This window comes from Miscanthus floridulus, chromosome 6 (assembly GCF_019320115.1).
Source record: "Miscanthus floridulus cultivar M001 chromosome 6, ASM1932011v1, whole genome shotgun sequence".
NCBI classification, from domain to species: domain Eukaryota; kingdom Viridiplantae; phylum Streptophyta; class Magnoliopsida; order Poales; family Poaceae; genus Miscanthus; species Miscanthus floridulus.
This window is the reverse complement of record NC_089585.1, coordinates 129,267,953-129,284,853: the sequence shown is the minus strand read 5'-3', so window position 1 is coordinate 129,284,853 and position 16,901 is coordinate 129,267,953. Positions and strand designations below refer to the sequence as shown.

General features: G+C 48.7%; 3 protein-coding genes and 1 non-coding gene across 5 annotated transcripts; 3 read left to right on the top strand and 1 right to left on the bottom strand.

Annotated features, from left to right (window-relative positions):
- The first annotated feature begins 19 nt into the window (after positions 1-19).
- Positions 20-3,173, top strand: LOC136459588 (uncharacterized). The gene is made up of 7 exons (XM_066459430.1): positions 20-508; positions 991-1,043; positions 1,230-1,322; positions 1,406-1,629; positions 1,967-2,033; positions 2,676-2,783; positions 3,022-3,173. Exons 1-7 carry the CDS (start codon positions 91-93, stop codon positions 3,046-3,048), a joined length of 990 nt encoding a protein of 329 aa, XP_066315527.1. The 5' UTR covers positions 20-90; the 3' UTR covers positions 3,049-3,173.
- Positions 3,174-3,304: 131 nt separating this feature from the next.
- On the bottom strand, positions 3,305-4,909 carry LOC136459587 (pentatricopeptide repeat-containing protein At2g03880, mitochondrial-like). The gene has a single exon (XM_066459429.1). The coding sequence runs from the start codon at positions 4,892-4,894 to the stop codon at positions 3,320-3,322; it is 1,575 nt and encodes a 524-aa protein (XP_066315526.1). The 5' UTR covers positions 4,895-4,909; the 3' UTR covers positions 3,305-3,319.
- Positions 4,910-7,708: 2,799 nt separating this feature from the next.
- Positions 7,709-9,541, top strand: LOC136459586 (uncharacterized). Of its 2 annotated transcripts, none has more exons than XM_066459428.1 (2): positions 7,709-8,455; positions 9,034-9,541. In XM_066459428.1, exons 1-2 carry the CDS (start codon positions 7,724-7,726, stop codon positions 9,160-9,162), a joined length of 861 nt encoding a protein of 286 aa, XP_066315525.1. In that variant the 5' UTR covers positions 7,709-7,723; the 3' UTR covers positions 9,163-9,541. The 2 variants fall into 2 exon arrangements, with proteins under 2 accessions (XP_066315525.1, XP_066315524.1); XM_066459427.1 differs by having other exon boundaries at positions 7,714-8,455; positions 9,031-9,541.
- Positions 9,542-10,193: 652 nt separating this feature from the next.
- Positions 10,194-10,275, top strand: TRNAS-AGA (transfer RNA serine (anticodon AGA)). Its single transcript has one exon. It is a non-coding gene; the product is annotated as a tRNA-Ser (tRNA).
- Positions 10,276-16,901: the final 6,626 nt, after the last annotated feature.

The following is a 16,901-nucleotide window of genomic DNA, read 5'->3' as shown; positions in this document are numbered from 1 at the left end:
CCGCGCTCTAATGGCCTCACACCCCGCCACGCAGTAAACGAAACGACGGGCCCACTCCCCGACGGTTGACGCCCTCCCACGCCCCATTCCATGAGGCAGCCGCACCTCTCGCCGCAGCTCTCCCCCTCCCCGGTCCTCTCCTCCCACTTCTCGCCGCCGGCGACGGGGGCCTCGCCCTGGCGGCGGCGGCTGCACCGGGGGCGGGCCTTCCAACCGCCGCTCTCCTCGCTGCGGGAGCCCAACAAGGCCACGCTCCGCAAGGCGTCGCCCAACGTCCCCTTCCGCCTCGGCGGTGGCGGTGGAGGGAGCGGCAGCCCCAAGGACCGCCGCCCCGCCGCCGACGACAAGGCGGAGGAGGCCGAGGGCGCTGGCGGCGCTGGGGCACTCACAGGGACGCTGATCGCAGGAGCGCTACTGGTTGGTTTCGTAGGGGGGTTTGGGGCGGCCGGATACGTGTACAAGGACCAGATAAACTCCTTCCTCACGCAGTTCTCAGGGTTCATTGACGGTAATGGATTACTCGAGCTTTGCTCGTCAGCTCGTATTTAGTTATTTGCTTATGCTTGTTTGAGCTTCCCTGATGATGGGATACCAGTGGTTTGGATTTGGATCAAAGCCACTGGACTAAGGCTTGCTTGGTGAGATGATAAGACTGCATGTTTTTATTGCCAGTTTCAAATAAATGCAAGTCTTAATTAGCTGGGTCGTGAATTGCTGTGGCAATTAGCTGAGTAGTTAATAGCATTACCATCAACCTTTACCCCTGTATCGGATCCTACTATAAAGTCGTTGCACTCTCTCTCATTTCGGTCATTTTGTGCACTGCCGCTGCGCAATAATATCTAACTGTGTTATAAATGGAAAAATAAGGACTGCTGAACTGAACAGTTGCATGTCTTCGCTGCTCCTTGTTTGATTGTCATGGAATTTTTGTTCATATCCCTTAGTTGGATTTTTTAGCTAAACTGTTGTGTTGTCTTACATGGGCAGGCTATGGTCCAGCCGGATATGCTCTGTTCGTACTTGTATATGCAGGGTTGGAGGTATGCCCTCAATTTAGCAGCCCTCATTCTTGGTGGTGTTTGTTATAATGGCTTTTTTCTCTTCCATTGCAATAGCTGGTCAACTACAGATAGTGATATAAAGTTGAAAAGGTTTTGCCACATGCATATCTTGGGTTGGAGCTTTAGCTTATGAATATTAATAATATTATTTTTCCTTCGTTTCAGGTTCTCGCAATTCCTGCAATACCTTTAACCATGTCAGCTGGTCTATTATTTGGTAGTGTGACCGGTACAATTATTGTTTCAGTCGGTGGAACAGTATGTACTTCACATCAGTAGCACTTGTTTTGATAATTCTGCGCAAACTTGCATTTACTCACTGAAATTTACTGCCTCTGTAGCTAGCTGCAGCGGTGGCCTTCCTTATTGCTAGATACTTTGCCAGAGAGAGAATTCTTAAATTGGTTGAAGGAAATAAGAAGTTTCTGGCAATTGATAAGGCAATAGGTGAAAATGGATTTAAGGTTGTTACTTTGCTTCGTTTGAGTCCCCTGTTACCTTTCTCCCTTGGGAACTATCTATATGGCCTGACTTCAGTGAAGTTCTTGCCATATGTCTTGGGCAGGTTAGTTTCTACTCTCCTTGCTCCGATTGTGGCATTATCTGTGGATATCAGTGAATGTAATTTGTAATTCTAAGCAAGCTGCATTTAGTGATAAATTGTCTGTTGTTAATGTCATAGTTTCTTCTGCATGTTTCATGTGATGCAGTATGTTAATGCTTTTCTGGAAGAGTTGTAATTTAAGTGACTAAAGGAATAGAATATATGACTTATGCGAGTATCACTTTCTTGTTAACTATGCTTGGAACTTTAATTTTGTTAGGGATGATGCCAACACTATAGTTGTTTTCTTGAAAAGCCTTGTTTGCTCTGATATCCACTTTTTGTTATTCCCATGCAGTTGGTTGGGAATGCTTCCAGGTTCATGGGCTTACGTCAGTGCTGGTGCATTCGGGCGAGCTATAATTGTGAGTTCTTAAACTGCTGGTATTTTAAGTCCATCTTCAGTAAAAAAAAATGCACTGCCAAAATGGCAAAGGGGATTTGCTGTGTAATAACCACATTTTTGTGCCATCAAGGTTTTCAGCTTCTAATAGCTGCTAGGCAGTGTTATTCCTTGCCATATGGGTAGCTCCTGCTCTCCTATATAGGACTTACTAAAAGTTGTTAACTGTTTGTGTTCCATGTAACTCGGAGTCTCTCATTATGCTGATGGTCTTTCCTTTCTATAAAAGTATCCAGCATGACAATTCTTTAGATGTTCTATCATGCAATAATACTTGAGATGTTCACATCTTTTGCCACTTCCAAGACATTGATTTGCAATTTACTTCCTGTTCCTATTACTGTTTCCATCTTTGGCATAGCAGTTCATACATTTCATGAGAATATCATAATCTGGTGTTGATAGTGAAGTATCCACATAGCTCTGTTGACTCTTTATATAATGTCATCCTGTCTGTGTGAGGGCTGGTGAGAAAATGCAACTGGAACTGGCAAAGTAATATCTATCGATTTTTCCTATTTGCATAGCAGCACAGCTTTTGTATGACTTGAAAAAAAAAGGTATGACTAGCTCGAATAATGAAATTGCTTTCTTGTTTTTACAGCAAGATGAGTCGGAAATTGGTTTGGGAGGAAATGGACAGCTATGGACACTGGGTGTTGGGTTATTGTTTACAGCCATTGCTGCCACTTATGTAACGAGGCTCGCAAAGGTGAGGACCTATTTTTGCATGGACCACATACCTATATAGGATAAGTGGCAATTCAAGAGGATTCCTGGAAAAAACCATGATATAACAATATAAGTATATAACATGTTTCTGGTATCCCCCAATAACAAAACTTTGCGAATACTCGGGGATCATTTGCATGTGTGGTTAATTTTTTACTCTTGCAATTGCTTCAGGGTTTAGTCAATACTGACTGCTCTCTTGCGTCTGCCTTTCTCAGGATGCTGTAAAGGAGATCGACGACTAGAATGGTAGGATACTCTAGTAGAAAGGGCCCTCTGGATAGTATACTAGCACATTGTACATCACTGGCACCTTTGGACTTTGGTGCAATCAATTCTAATAGAAATTCAGAGCAATTTTCTGAGGGAATCTTCTCTCTTCTTGACGTGGTGTCGATTCTCATTGAACAGAAATTCCTGTTTCTCGATACCACTAATTCGCTGTATGGTGCACATTCATACCAGCTAAGAATCTACCAAGATCAAAGAGCCGAGAGCCGACTTCGCCGAATCTCCCTACCAGTAATCACCACAAGAGCACTCTCCACCTTTCATGTGGTGGAAGCAGTTCGCATCCCTCAAAATAATCTCTCTACCGTACACCTTGGCGACCATCTTGATCGCCGTGTGACAGTCGCCACACACTCGGAGGTTCTTGAACACGCGGATGGGTGCGGCTGCTGGCACAGCGAGCAGCCCGAAGGCCACGGCGAGTCTCTCGCTGTGGTACGCCAGCCCCCTCTGCCTCCCCTCCGGCGCCTCGTCCTGCAGCGCCCAGTCCGTGTCCGGCACGTACCCCTCGGCCCGGATCCTCTCGGTCATCTCCTCCACTTTGCGGTAGATCTCGGCCGCCAGCGGGTGCCCGCGGTCCTCGACGTGGAACAGGTGCGTGACGCCGTTCACGCCCACCCAGCTGCACCCGGGCTCCTTGGTGACCCCTCTCGCCTTCATCAGCGCGCGGATCCTCGCGACGTCGCCCCATCTCCGTGCTCGCGAGTAGAGGTTGGAGAGCATGACGTACGGCACGGCGTCCGTCGGATCCAGCCTCCACACCATCTCGGCCGCGCGCTCGGCGAGCTCCGCGTTCCGGTGCACCCGGCACGCGCCCAGCAGCGACTTCCACACCGTGGCGTCCAGCTCCGTGGAGCTCCGGTTTAGCAGGTCCATGGCCTCGTCCAGCCTCCCCGCCCGGCCTAGCAAGTCGACCATGCACGCGTAGTGATCCGGTCCGGGAGCGATGCCATAGTCGGCCACCATGGACCGGAAGTGAGCCCGGCCGGCGTCGACGAGCCCGGCGTGGCTGCACGCGAAGAGCAGACCGATGAAGGTCACGTAGTCCGGCCTGCTCCCGGACCGGACCATATCGGCGTAGACCTCGAGCGACCGCCTGCCACGGCCATTCTGCGCGTACCCGACGATGAGTGCCGTCCAAGTGATGGTGCACCGCGCGGGCATCGCGTCGAACACCGCCCGCGCGTCCCGCAGCGCACCGGTCTTGGCGTACATGGACACGAGCGAGTTCCCGACCGAGCGGAACGGCCCGAGCCCGAGTCGGACCGCGGCGGCGTGCACCGACCGGCCCACGTCGAGCATGGTGGAGCCCGCGCACGAGCTGAGGACCGCCGCGACGGCGAACTCGTCGGGCTGGACCCCCGCGGCGACCATGCCGTGGTACGCCCGGACGGCCGCGGCGTGGGCGCCGGCGCGCGCGAGCCCCGTGAGGAGCGAGGTCCAGGTGACGACGTCCCGGCGCGGCATTTCGTCGAACACGGCCCGCGCCGCGGCGGCGGCGGCGCCCCCCGCGCGGGGCAGCCTGGCGTAGGCGTCGACGAGCGCGTTGGCGACGTGGAGGTGGAGCGCGAGGCCCGCGCGGAGGAGCAGCGCGTGCAGCGCGGCCACCGCCGCGGGCGGCGGGCCCCGCATGAGCGCCGCGGAGTTGAGGAGCGGCGGGAGGGTGTACTCGTCGGCGCGCAACCCCCGCCCGCGCATCTCGCGGAACAGCGCCAGCGCGCGCGCGTACAGCCCCTCGCGGGCGCACCGGGAGATGGCCGCGTTGTAGGCCACCACCCCCGCGCCCGCCGGCAACGCCATCGGATGGCCGCCGTGGGATCGTCAGTTACTACTAGAGTGGAAAACGTGCGTCGAGTACGGGTACGGCGATGGCGCTTCAAAGTTGCATGCTTCGTACACGTCCTAGCTAGTCGAAGCACATTCTTGGCGTGCGCAGGTCCACGGCGGCGCGACTTGTGCAAACCCATCCAACAGGAGTGCACCATGATGAAGAGGCGACATGGCCATGGCGCAAACTGCGCTGCTGGCTGCGGTCAACATCAAGCAGGAGTATTGGGTGTGCACTCCAAAAAGTCCAATCGACTAGTACAATCGCGTGGGTGGCAAAAAAACAGCAACGACGTGCGGCGGCACGCCCCGCGTTTGTTTTGCTGCCGGCGGCCTAACCCATAGTAGACTCTTGCGAACAAAATCGATCCTCCGCTGACGACTTCCCCGAGGCTTGTTTGACAGGCACGTATCCATCTCAATTCACACGTGTTAAAGTGAATTGAAGTAAAAATAAATTTAATTTAATTTTATTTCACTTTAACACATATGAATTGAGGTGGATACACGTATATCCGAAGAGGCCTTAAAAAAACGATGGGCAGGTTGATTTTCTCCGCTAACTTGGGCAGACAAACGTGTAAAGCGTACGCTAAGCTTCGGGATGCTGCAGCCTGTCCATGACCACCTCAGTGAAAATAGTGAGACCATGGATATGCTTATCCAGAAGAAATGCACCACGAACGCCAGAGACACACTAGGATGACAACAACCAGGCCGCTGGATTTATCACTTGTTTCCTCTCCCTTTAAAAAACTGACATCATTGACATTGCAACTTGCAGGCACTACAGAAAAAAAAATCTGGGGGTTAAAACTAAGCCCTTGAACCACATTTATTTTGGCTTATACTGATGCTTACGCTGAAATGCTGTGAAAGAAAAACATTAGTTCGCTAAAAAAATCCTGCTGAAGTAGTGGAACAGAAGAGGGCCTGATTCGATTCGGACATACCATCGTGATTACGAGAAATCGACGTGCCGTTTTTGGACATCATTCCTCTCGACTCGTATTCTTGGCGACAGGAAACAACTGGGAGCCGTCGACGTGGACAGACTCGTGCCTTTCATCCCCTTCGTTAGTTCGTTTCTGGCTTCCAGCGCCAGCACTCCGCTCCAAGGGCTCGGTGAACATTATCGCACTACTAGCACGTAAACGCATTGGATTCTCGTTTTGCCAGTGATAACTGCCACGATCTGCGAGCTAGCTCGGTCCAAACATCTGTTCGCTTGTTGGTTTTAGTCAGGCTTATTCAATCAGCTAACAGTATTTTTCTCTCATAAAAAATCAGCACCAGTTAACCCAAGCCAGCACCAGCACCAACCAGCGAACAGGGTGAAAATCTTGATACAAAAAGTTATCAAGTAGAACATGTAGCTGTCTATAAGTGTCCAGTGAAGTTCAACTGTGGACTTTCCGGAGAAATCAAATCAGAGATGCTGTAAATCTGCTCGGTCCATTTCCTGCCGAAGTAAACCCACGTGGAAATCGAATGCCCACGGATCTATAAAATTGGCCGTGGTTTACTGACGACCACTGAATCGCGATGATGCATCATTTTAGAATTTAGATGACTAGTCGCATTGCACAAACAAAAAGGAATCAAATTCCTGAAGAAATGAACCACGAACGCCAGAGACAAACTAGGATGACAACAACCAGGCCGCTGGATTTATCACTTGTTTCCTCCCCTTAAAAAATAACATCATGACATTGCAACTTGCAGGCACTAGGGGAAGGGGGGGGGGGGGGGGGGGGGGGGGGGGGAGCTAAGCCCTTCCGCATTCATCATCATTATTTACCATCATTTGACTACGAGAAATCGACGTGCCGCTTTTGGATATCATTCCTCTCGACTCTCCTATTATTGGCGACAGGAAACAACTGGGCGTGCCTTCTTTCATCCCCTTCGTTTCTGGCTTCCAGCGCCACCAGTCCACTCGAAGGGCTCGATGAACATTATCGCACTACTAGCAGTCTAGCACGTAAACGCATTGGATTCTCATTTTGCCAATGATGGCTGCCATGATCTCGCGCTCACTCGACGGCTCTACTCCATCTGAAAAACTGCTGCAGTCTACCAGAGAAACACTGCTGCAGACAAATCAAACGAGATGAGGGGTCTGTGCTCCGCAAATAAAAAAAAAATCTGAATCTGCTTTTTGACCGCCCCACAAATAAAAGAGACGAGGAACGAAATCGAGTCGTTGTAAAAGAGACAAGGACATTAAAATTTACAGGTTTGCAGCCACCGGCCGCCGCTACCAAGCACACGTTCTGCTTCCGCATGCAGGCCTCCAAAAATCTGGTGGGTTCATTTCACATTTCGCTATCAGAATTAAGAATGACGGCAGATTCGACAATAACAACCGGTTATCTATCAGAAATACTCCGGTACAACCAAGCTAATAAATACGAAAAAAATCTCGACAAAGAAAAAAGATTTCGAGTAGAACCTGCAACTGTCTACTAGTGTCTACTCCGTAGTGAAGTTCAACTGTGGACTTTCCGGGGAAATCAAATCAGCATGGTCTTTTACCTGAGATCTGAGATGAGATGCTGTAAATCAACTCATTGCATTTCCTGCTGAAGTAAAACCCATGTGGAAATCGAATGCCCATAGATCTGTAAAATTGGCCGGTTTTTACTGACGACCACTGACATCGCCGATGATGCATCATTCTGATGACTAGTCGCATTGCACAAACAAAAAGGAATCGAATTCCTGACCCTTTCAGCCTTTCTCCCCTAAACGCCTAAACTCCAAGCAACAGCAAAATAACCACCGTTTACTTGCAGCCCCATGCAGCCCCGCGAATCTTCGGCCCCCTTCCCCACCCGACACGGCACACCAGACTCTGCCCCTTCCTTCACCTCCGCTCCTCTTTGGCCTCCGAATCCCCGCTCGCGAACCCTAGCCGGCCTCCGCGAGATGGACGAGGACTGGGAGCTCCTCCTCGCGTCCCCCAAGGCGGCCGAGCCGTACGCCGGCGGCGGAGGCGGAGGCGGGGAGGACGACGCCGGCGCCATCAAGCACGACTACTTCGACCTCGGCTCCGACGCCAAGTACCCCCGGAGGGCATCGCTGTCGAAGGAGGACGAGGACGAGGACGGTGTGGAGGAGGGGCTTCTCGGGGCGTCGGACAACGCGAGCTGGGTGGAGCCGGACCCTGACGACCTTCTCTTCCCCGGCCGCGACCGCGCCGCGCTCTGGTCGGACTCGTCCTCCGACGGGGAGAGGCCCGAGGTCGAGGCCACCGATCCAGTGGAGCGTGCCACGGAGGAGGCCGGGGTCACGGCGGCCGCCGCGGCTGATGCGGGCGAGGGGGCCGTGGCGAAGGGGGGAGGACTGGTCCCGTGGTGGAAGCTGCCGCTGGACGCGCTGCGGGTGTGGGCGCTGCGAGCGGCGAGGAGCTCCTGGTCGGTGCCGTTCGCCGTCGCGCTGCTCGGATTCGCCGTGCTCGGGCGCCGGCTGTACCGGATGCGCCGCCAGAGCAAGGCCGTCGCGCGCGTCCGCCTCGTCCTCGATGAAAAGGTGACGCCTTTCCATCCTCTTCCCTGCAAGCGTCTTGCTTGTGACTTGTGGATTTCACCTTCTTCACACGCTGCTTCTTCCTGAGTCGCTTAGAAACCGATACGTACTGAGCTTAGCAGTTAGCAGTATTGTGAGCTTAGATGCTCTTCGTATATATTTTTCTTTCACTGAATAAACGATGTGCTGCCTCACGGTAGCTGACTGTCTTTGGAGATGCCCGTGTGCTGTTTATGCTTGCCCAATCACAGAAAAGAAACAAAATATAATCGATATAAGCTTGTATTCCTACTCCCACAATTTGCATTTGTGGTTGCTTCAACTTATAGGACTTTGTTATAGAACGTGAACGGATTATGAATGGCAGAGCAGATGTAAAATATCAGAGTATTCCTAGATCGACAATTCGACAAATCATTGGTTGGAATGTTGGGATTAGATGCTCGAATTGATCCTTATCCATGTATCCTAGTTTTCTCATCCTTTATTGCTTACCTCTGTTTTCACTTTGCGATGCTTATTCTCTCTTAGACTCCTACTGACTGAAAGTTTTTTCCTGGGCTTATACGTCTCTGTAGAAGGTCTCCCAATTCAAGGGCCAATCATCACGTCTGAATGAATCCATGACGATGGTGCGGCGAACTCCTATCATAAAACCTATGCTTCCTGCCAATGGAGTGACTCCATGGCCTGTGCTGGGGCACCTGTGAGATGTGTGATCAGTGACGTGATAGAGCTAATAATACAACTGCACCAGCCATGCAGAGACGCTCTCACCTTGTTACAGGCCGGCATATTATGCAATGCCCAGCAGCAGATGTACTGGCTGCTTGTAATTTGGAACTACACACTTGTGGAAGACCTTGTAAGTTTCCGTTCACGCGGAATGATATTTAGGCCTGATCTAGTTTGTGTTTCTTTTGTGTATACCCATGTTTATATTTTTATTTTCTGAATCCATATATCATCGATCTTATGTGCTGGAGATGTAAATGATTGAGTACCGAGTACCCATGGACCATGGTACTATGGTAGTGTGATGTATATGACTATTACCCATAAATCAATGCACAAGTGGAAGTTAGATTATGTGCTGGGCATCATTTCATCACCTTTGATCTAGTTTTTAGTCACTGCATCGACATTTTCGCAGAAGTGCCTGGCTAAGGATTTCAGTGTATCTTCAGAAAAAGGTTTTGTCGAGTAACATTACGTTTGGACTATCTGAAAAGTGAGGAAACACAAAGCGCAATGTGTCATGGCTATGATAGATTTATGTTGAAATGCCACCGGTTCCTACAAAACTGGGTTGATCATCCCATCGTTCAGCATTTGGATTCTCAGCAGTCAGCACTCAAAAGCAACTGTTCTACAGGTTCTCTCTCGAACACTAAAGCTGAAAACAAGGTTCCTGATTTCCATGTAATTAGTATGAATCTACATGATGTATCAGTCTAGAAACATTCCTTGAATCCAACAAATCTGGCAGAAACTAAGTTCAGGCTTTGGATCTGAGAATGGGCCATGTCTTGCCGTCTAGTTTTCGAGCAATGGCATATAGCCAAACTCGAAGTCTGCATGGTAGGTCATCAATGCCATAGTACTATCTACGTGATGCTAGGAAAAATGTCGTGCTACATGAGTTATCAGGGGTAACTTAATTTTACAGCATTATCAGTGGACTTAATTTTACAGCATGCATACGCGTTCTATTGAGTGTTCGATGACCCATGACATCAAAGTGGTCGTGCCGGAGTGGTTATCGGGCATGACTAGAAATCATGTGGGCTTTGCCCGCGCAGGTTTGAATCCTGACGACCACGTTTTTTAGTTAATATACTTTTCATTTTAGTTAATATACTTTTCATGTTTGATTGCTGCTGGCGCCGAGGCAGTTCGTGCATATTTTCTTATTTTCCTTTTCATTTTATTTTTTCTTCCCTACGGAGTACTATACTTTTCATTTCCTCAATGTTTGATTTCTGCTGGCACCGAGGGAGTTCATCCTTTGGGCTTTCTCTGTAGGCAGGACCGTCCCTGTGGCTATACGCTCTTGTGTACATCCCAATAATATAGTTTTTAGATAGTAGAAAAATATTTCGGCTGCATCCGTTTTCAAGAAGAGAAATCAATTCAAATTATTACATGCCGTGGCACACACCACCCAAACATAGTCAAAGGTTATGAAAGAGTTCCATGTTAAAATTCAATTCTAAAAATAAACAACCATCCATGGAATGTTAAAAATAGCACCACCGCTGATTCCTAAGTGCATCAAGCTTGGATCAATAGCTTCTTTTGGTTATCACATCGATGCAATTGCGCCTAGAAATCGTTGCAATTGCGCCTAGAACCGAAGTCGAAGTATCCCCTGACCAAGACCTACAAAAATGTATTTATTTGTATGCACTTGTCTGAGATAACCTCACTTCTTGTCAACCAAAGCACCCAACAAAATGTTGTCGCCCTTTGTTAATAAATAGTGTTTATAATTTCTACCCGCTTGATTAGACTATTGGTTGAACATGTTATTTAGGTCCTTTCTAGTACACCTTTTGTGGTGTCTTCTCTACTAGCTTAATTAAAAACCCTACCAAACAAGTACAAATGAGAACAACCCTTAAAGTTAAAAACAAGTAAAAAATGATGAAGCTAAAACCGTTTTGGGGCAAGAAGTTGAAGCCACAAAATGTGGTTTTTCCTGTCTTCTTTGTTTTTGGAGAAGCCTGGCCCTGCCAAAAAGGGCCTTGCATTCACTGGTGGTGAAATTGCAAAACGTCAGAGAAAATTTAGCAAATGGACTGTCCAAAATAGATGCCGGATTGATTTCTAAATTATTACATAAACCACAAACTCCCATGGCAATTTCTGCGAGCAAGATTTATAAGGATAACCCCTTTTTTGAAGAACCACATGAAAAACTTCATTTTAAGTGGTATATTCGTCTGCCAAATCTCTTACGTACGTCTAACTCAAGAGTTGACAAAACAATTATACATCGATGTCATATAAAGAAATTGTTTCTATGTAAAAAAACAAATTTATTATCCTTTTCTCCCTATAATAAATATGCCTTTTTTAGGAGAATCAAAAACCTTTATTGAGCTTCATAAGAAGTACAAACGCCATTCGACGGGGATACAAACCAAACATGCCTACCAAGTTCATCGTAGACACTACTTCTAGCTAAGTGAAAGGATCAAGATGCCCAAGAGGGGTGGTGAATTGGGCTAATTCTAAAAATCTTTGCAATAAATAAATCCTACACTTAGCCCACTTCACCCCTTGTGCCTAGAAAGTATTTCTAATGTTCTACCGCACAAAAGTTTTACGCCCTAAGTTTTAATCCTACTCTAGCATAGCAATTCTATGAATGTAAAGACAAGAATTGAATTGCTCAAAGTAAAGAGAGAGGGAGGAACACGGCGATGTTTTGCCAAGGTATCGGAGAGTCGCCACTCCCCACTAGTCCTCGTTGGAGCACCCGCGCAAGGGTGTAACTCCCCCTTGATCCGCGCAAGGATCAAGTGCTCTCTACGGGTTGATTCTTCAACACTCCGTCGCGGTGAATCACCCACAACTGCTCACAACTTGAGTTGGATCATCCACAAGCTCCGTCGGATGATCACCAAGCTCACAATCACCACCAAGCCGGCTAGGTGATGGCGATCACCAAGAGTAACAAGCATGAACTCTTACTTGACCACGACAAGCCTAATGTGAAGGGTGGATGCACACTTTGTTACTCTTGCTTTTACTAATGAGGCCTCTCTCTTGGATTCTGAAATCTCAATCACCTCACTTGGACCTTGCTCTTTTTGGCACTCTCATGGGTGTTTCTCAGCTGTTGAAATGAGCAAAAGTTATCCCTTGAGTGAATAGAGGAAGTATTTATAACCCCTCATTCAAAACGAACCGTTATGTGTCACTGTAGGGTGACCGGACGCTCCGGTCAGTTCTCCCCGCCACCGAGCAGTTAAGTTGTGACCAGACACTGACCAGCGTCCAGTCACGAAAACTACCCTCTGGAACCTTACTGATGTTGACCAGACTCTGGCACCCATCGTCTGGTCACTTTGCTGCTTAGCGTCCGATCAGTAGCCGGAACCTGACCAGCGTCCGATCAGAATTCTCCCTCTCTGGAACATTACTGGAGTTGACCGGACTCTAGCACCCAGCGTCCGGTCATATTTCACTCAGCGTCCGGTCGCATCTAGATGACTTCACCTTAATCAAATGAACTGACCGGACTTTGCACCAGCGTCCGATCACACCAGAACTAGCGTTCGGTCAATATTTGACCCTTCATTCACTTCCTACTCGTAATTATATGTGAATGAAGTTTACTCCAATTGATCTTAGGGTTACTTAAGAGCTACCTAGTGCTAGATTTGATAAGTGTGCACCACACCTAACCCACTAGACTCACCTAGGTCAAGCTACCCGTCCATACCCTCCTTAATAGTACGACCAAAGGAAAACAAAGTCCTAAACTACTCTAAGTGTCTCTTCAACACCAAACAACACTTAGAACTAGTCCATCCTTAATCTTGTCGTCCATCATTTGAAAACCAAAATAATTTCCATCATAGGGGCATGACAACCATGATTGCCCAATCAATTATCATTACCATGACCTAACTTAATTACCTATACAAAACACACGTTAGTCATAGTAATCACGTATTGTCATTAATCATCGAAACCCAACTAGGGGCCTAGATGCTTTCAATATCCCCTTTTTGGTGATTGATGACAATACAACCTCGAGTATGAAAAAGAGATGAGGTTTTCAACGTGCTTGGTTCATATAAGCTTTTGACAATAAGAACAAAAGAGTTAGGCAAGCTTATATGACCCAAGCCAACATGATGTACTTAATAGATATGAAATAAGCATGAGTACAAGTAATAAAGCTCATTTGCATCGGAGTAAAACATGGAAGCAAAACAAATGAGCATAACCAAGTGACATGACATATAAATAATTCAAAGTAGAGAGCACACATATCACATATCACATAAATATCACATCACGTAGATATCACTATGACATAAATATAGTTCGATGCATGAAAGTAAACATGAATGCATAATAGTGTATCACACATAAAAAGCCAAATATAATAGAAAAGCTCCCCCTAAATGTATCGCTCCCCCTAAGTCTATCATACTCGATTCCTCTCCCCCTTTGACGTCAAACACCAAAACCTAAGGGTCGGTCGGCGGGGCTACAGCGGAAGAGTCAGGCACTGAGGTGCGATGAGCGATCTAGAACTGTGTGCCATCATCATCTGATCCTGAGCTCTGAGCTGTCTGACCCTCTGTCGCTGGAAGTGACGCTAAAGCGGTCTGGGTCTGCTCTAAAACTAGTGCAACCTATGACTCTACAGGTATGACTAAAGCAGGCAGCTCTGATGATGCAACTGAAGAAGAGAGCGTCTCTGTAGTCACAGTGATAGGAGCAACTATGGAAGGACCAGGGACATGTAGATCTGGTGGAGTAGGTTGCCCTATCAACTCACTAAATGTCGCACCAAGGCTCCTAGAGACTGGGGTATCTAGCACAAGCAGCGAGGAAGTCTGAGCTAATGTGAAACCTGTGTGTAGAGGTGTGAACTATGGGGCTAGAACTGGCGAGGCAAACCACTGGGATACCTGCTCTATAGGTGAAGGAAACTATGTCGCTGGCAGTCCCTGACTTTGAAGCCCACTAGGCTGTAAAGCTAGAGTCATAGAAGTGGTGGCAGGCTGGCAGATTTGGGGTGAAGGCTATGGCGGTGGAGCCCCAATGGCAGAGACAACATGCTGCATGAATCCCAGTAACTGCTGTTGCATGGCCTGCTGCTGCTGGATAGCCTGCTGTTGTCACTAAAACTCATCCTGTCTGGCCTAAAACTGTGCAAATGTAGCTGCGGTCTCCTAGGCCTAGCGAGCCTGATCCTGCCTCATCTGCTCAAGTATAGCAAGTAGAGCAGGGTCTATCTACGGTGCAGGTGGAGCTGAACTGGAGCTACCGACCTCATGGTCATGTCGTCAAGGAGGCATCTAAGGGATATCCTAGTAGTTATCATCTAAACTGTCGCTGGGGTTGCTCTCTACCATACCCTCTTGCTGAGCATCTAACTACTCCTCTATAGCTGCAATGCTCCTGATAGTTTCATCCTATTGGGCTACAATCTTTGGCACCTCTAGGTGACGGCGCAGCTGGCTAGGTGCACTCGGCCTGCTGTGACGGAGCATCTAGGTTATGTTATATGTAGGGAACTCAGTAGTAGCACTAGAATACTCTGCCAATATCTCAAAAGGCCTCATTGTAACTTCCCTGTGAATCAGAAACGTAATCCAGTGTGCATAAGGTAGCTGACGATGACCCCTAAACCCCTCTACAAGGGTATCCTTCATCTCTGACAGTATGAGATCCCAAATATCAAACACAGACTACTGCATTAGAGAGTTCAGTAGCCATAACTGAATGTGAGTCAAGCCCTCACGATATCCTATCCTTAGAAGCAGGGTCCTCCTTATGATAGCATCAAGCAGTCTAGCTGTAGGAGTGAGGGTCCTGGGTGTCCTGCTCGACCCCTCGCCGAATGGCTCTATGAAGCAATGGCGGACCAAATCTGTAGGGGGCACAAGACCACCGTGAGGGCGTCTAGGAGGCATTGTCTGACCATAGCAAACCTCATGTAGCTAAATGAGTTGCTCCTAAAGCCTGAGTATCTCTCTGACCCTAAAGCTCATCAGCCTATAATCTCTGCCTCTAAATGCAAAATATATAAATCTGTGTTGCGGGTCAATCTAAAGTGTAACATAGAACTCATGGACCCATGATGGAACATATATGTATGTCTGTCCAAGTAAGTCTATCAGCCCTGGTAAGTAAGATAGGTAAGGGTGAATCTGCTCTCCTCCTACTGCTACAATGGACTCAATGGAGCAAACCCTCTAAGACCTGAAAGTAACCCCACTGTTAAGATATGCATTATAGAAATCATCCTGCAATGGTGTATAGAAACCCTTAGAAGCACGTTCATCCCTCCTAGGCGGGAACCACTCCTCAAATTGCACAAATCGGAGTTGCTGCACCTACTTGGCCGTGGCGGCCCTCAAATCTAGATGAGTCACTAGAGGCGGACCCTGTGGTCTAGGAGGTGGACGAGAACCCCTCCTCTGTGTCTCTGGCCTCGGTGTCACCTGGGTACGGGTACGACTAGAGCGGTGAAGCTATGGCTAAGATGCCTGCTCTATCTCCTCTGTCTGCTCTCCTTCCTGAGTCTGCTCAGCACCCTCTAACTGCACTGGTGGTTGTGTCTGCTGCTATGACTCCTCCTGAGGCTGAGTCTCCTCCAAAGCAACATGGCGCCCCTCAATCATGATAGTCCTAGCTGGACTACCATGACGATGCTCAACCTGCTCAATAGCTACCCTTTGTGCTGGTGAAAGCTGATCTGCAATCTAGACTCCACTTGTAGCACCTCCTCTCTCTGCACGCTCTATGGCGGCTACCACTGCTGCTGCTCTCGCTGTATCAGCATCTGCATACTTCTGCTTCTTTGACATGAGCTTCTTTGTCGCCTTGCCTTTCACATCAGTAGGCAAGCAAAATAGAGGCCTTGGATCCTCATCACCTAGACCACCTTCAGCATTCTTTAACATGTGCCATCTGGAATGATCTGCTGCCTCGGATAAGAAACAACTGTCACTGACACTTCCGAGGCTTGGCCTTGATCCGTACTTGCAAGCTTGGCCCTGAGCTGACAGACAACTGCTGAAGTGACCTTGGAGACACTGACTCGCTACACATTAGAATAGATCGGATATATGAATAATTTCAATATACATCTAGAGATACGAAACCCTAAGAAGCAAGCAATAGATATGAAATTAGAATCGAGGGCTTGCTACCTGATGAACCGGTGATTCGAAGAGTAGAGGGATGGAACATGAGGGCACCACCGGGAAAATGCCTAGGGTTAGGGTTTCGGCGACGCAATATGGCGGCCGAGCAAAGCTGTGGGCTCGATGGAGGCTGGCGTGGTGTGGTGGTGTTGGGGCTTGATGACGCGGATCAGTGGCAGGGGAGATGCAGGCGGCGGTGCTGGATTGCTGCGGGTGGCACGGGAGCGGTGGCGTAGTGCGGCATGGCAGCGAGCAGACGACATCGGAGTAGGCGTCGTGGGCAACTAGCGTGGGCTCGTGCGGACACGGCGATGCAATGTGGGTGCAGGACATGAGACGAGTGGTGGAGGCACGGCTAGGGATTCTGCACGGCGATGTCAGTGGATTTGCGGTGGATGCAGCCTTAGGTCAAGCTCGGTGTGGCATTATATGGTGGCCCATAGATGTGACAGAAAAGGAAACAGAGAAGAGTTTGGAACTCACACGATTTCTACTGACCGGGCGCTCTGGTGGCAATGATCAGACGCTGCCACCCAGAGTCCGATCGA

Excerpts from the sequence above, each read along its gene's own strand:
- LOC136459588 (XM_066459430.1), top strand. The coding sequence starts at position 91 with ATGAGGCAGCCGCACCTCTCGCCGCAGCTCTCCCCCTCCCCGGTCCTC. Across the intron at positions 1,323-1,405 it reads TTGTTTCAGTCGGTGGAACA|CTAGCTGCAGCGGTGGCCTT; the intron begins GTATGTACTTCA and ends CTGCCTCTGTAG. Across the intron at positions 2,784-3,021 it reads ATGTAACGAGGCTCGCAAAG|GATGCTGTAAAGGAGATCGA; the intron begins GTGAGGACCTAT and ends TGCCTTTCTCAG.
- LOC136459587 (XM_066459429.1), bottom strand. The coding sequence starts at position 4,894 with ATGGCGTTGCCGGCGGGCGCGGGGGTGGTGGCCTACAACGCGGCCATC.
- LOC136459586 (XM_066459427.1), top strand. The coding sequence starts at position 7,724 with ATGCAGCCCCGCGAATCTTCGGCCCCCTTCCCCACCCGACACGGCACA. Across the intron at positions 8,456-9,030 it reads GCCTCGTCCTCGATGAAAAG|AAGGTCTCCCAATTCAAGGG; the intron begins GTGACGCCTTTC and ends ACGTCTCTGTAG.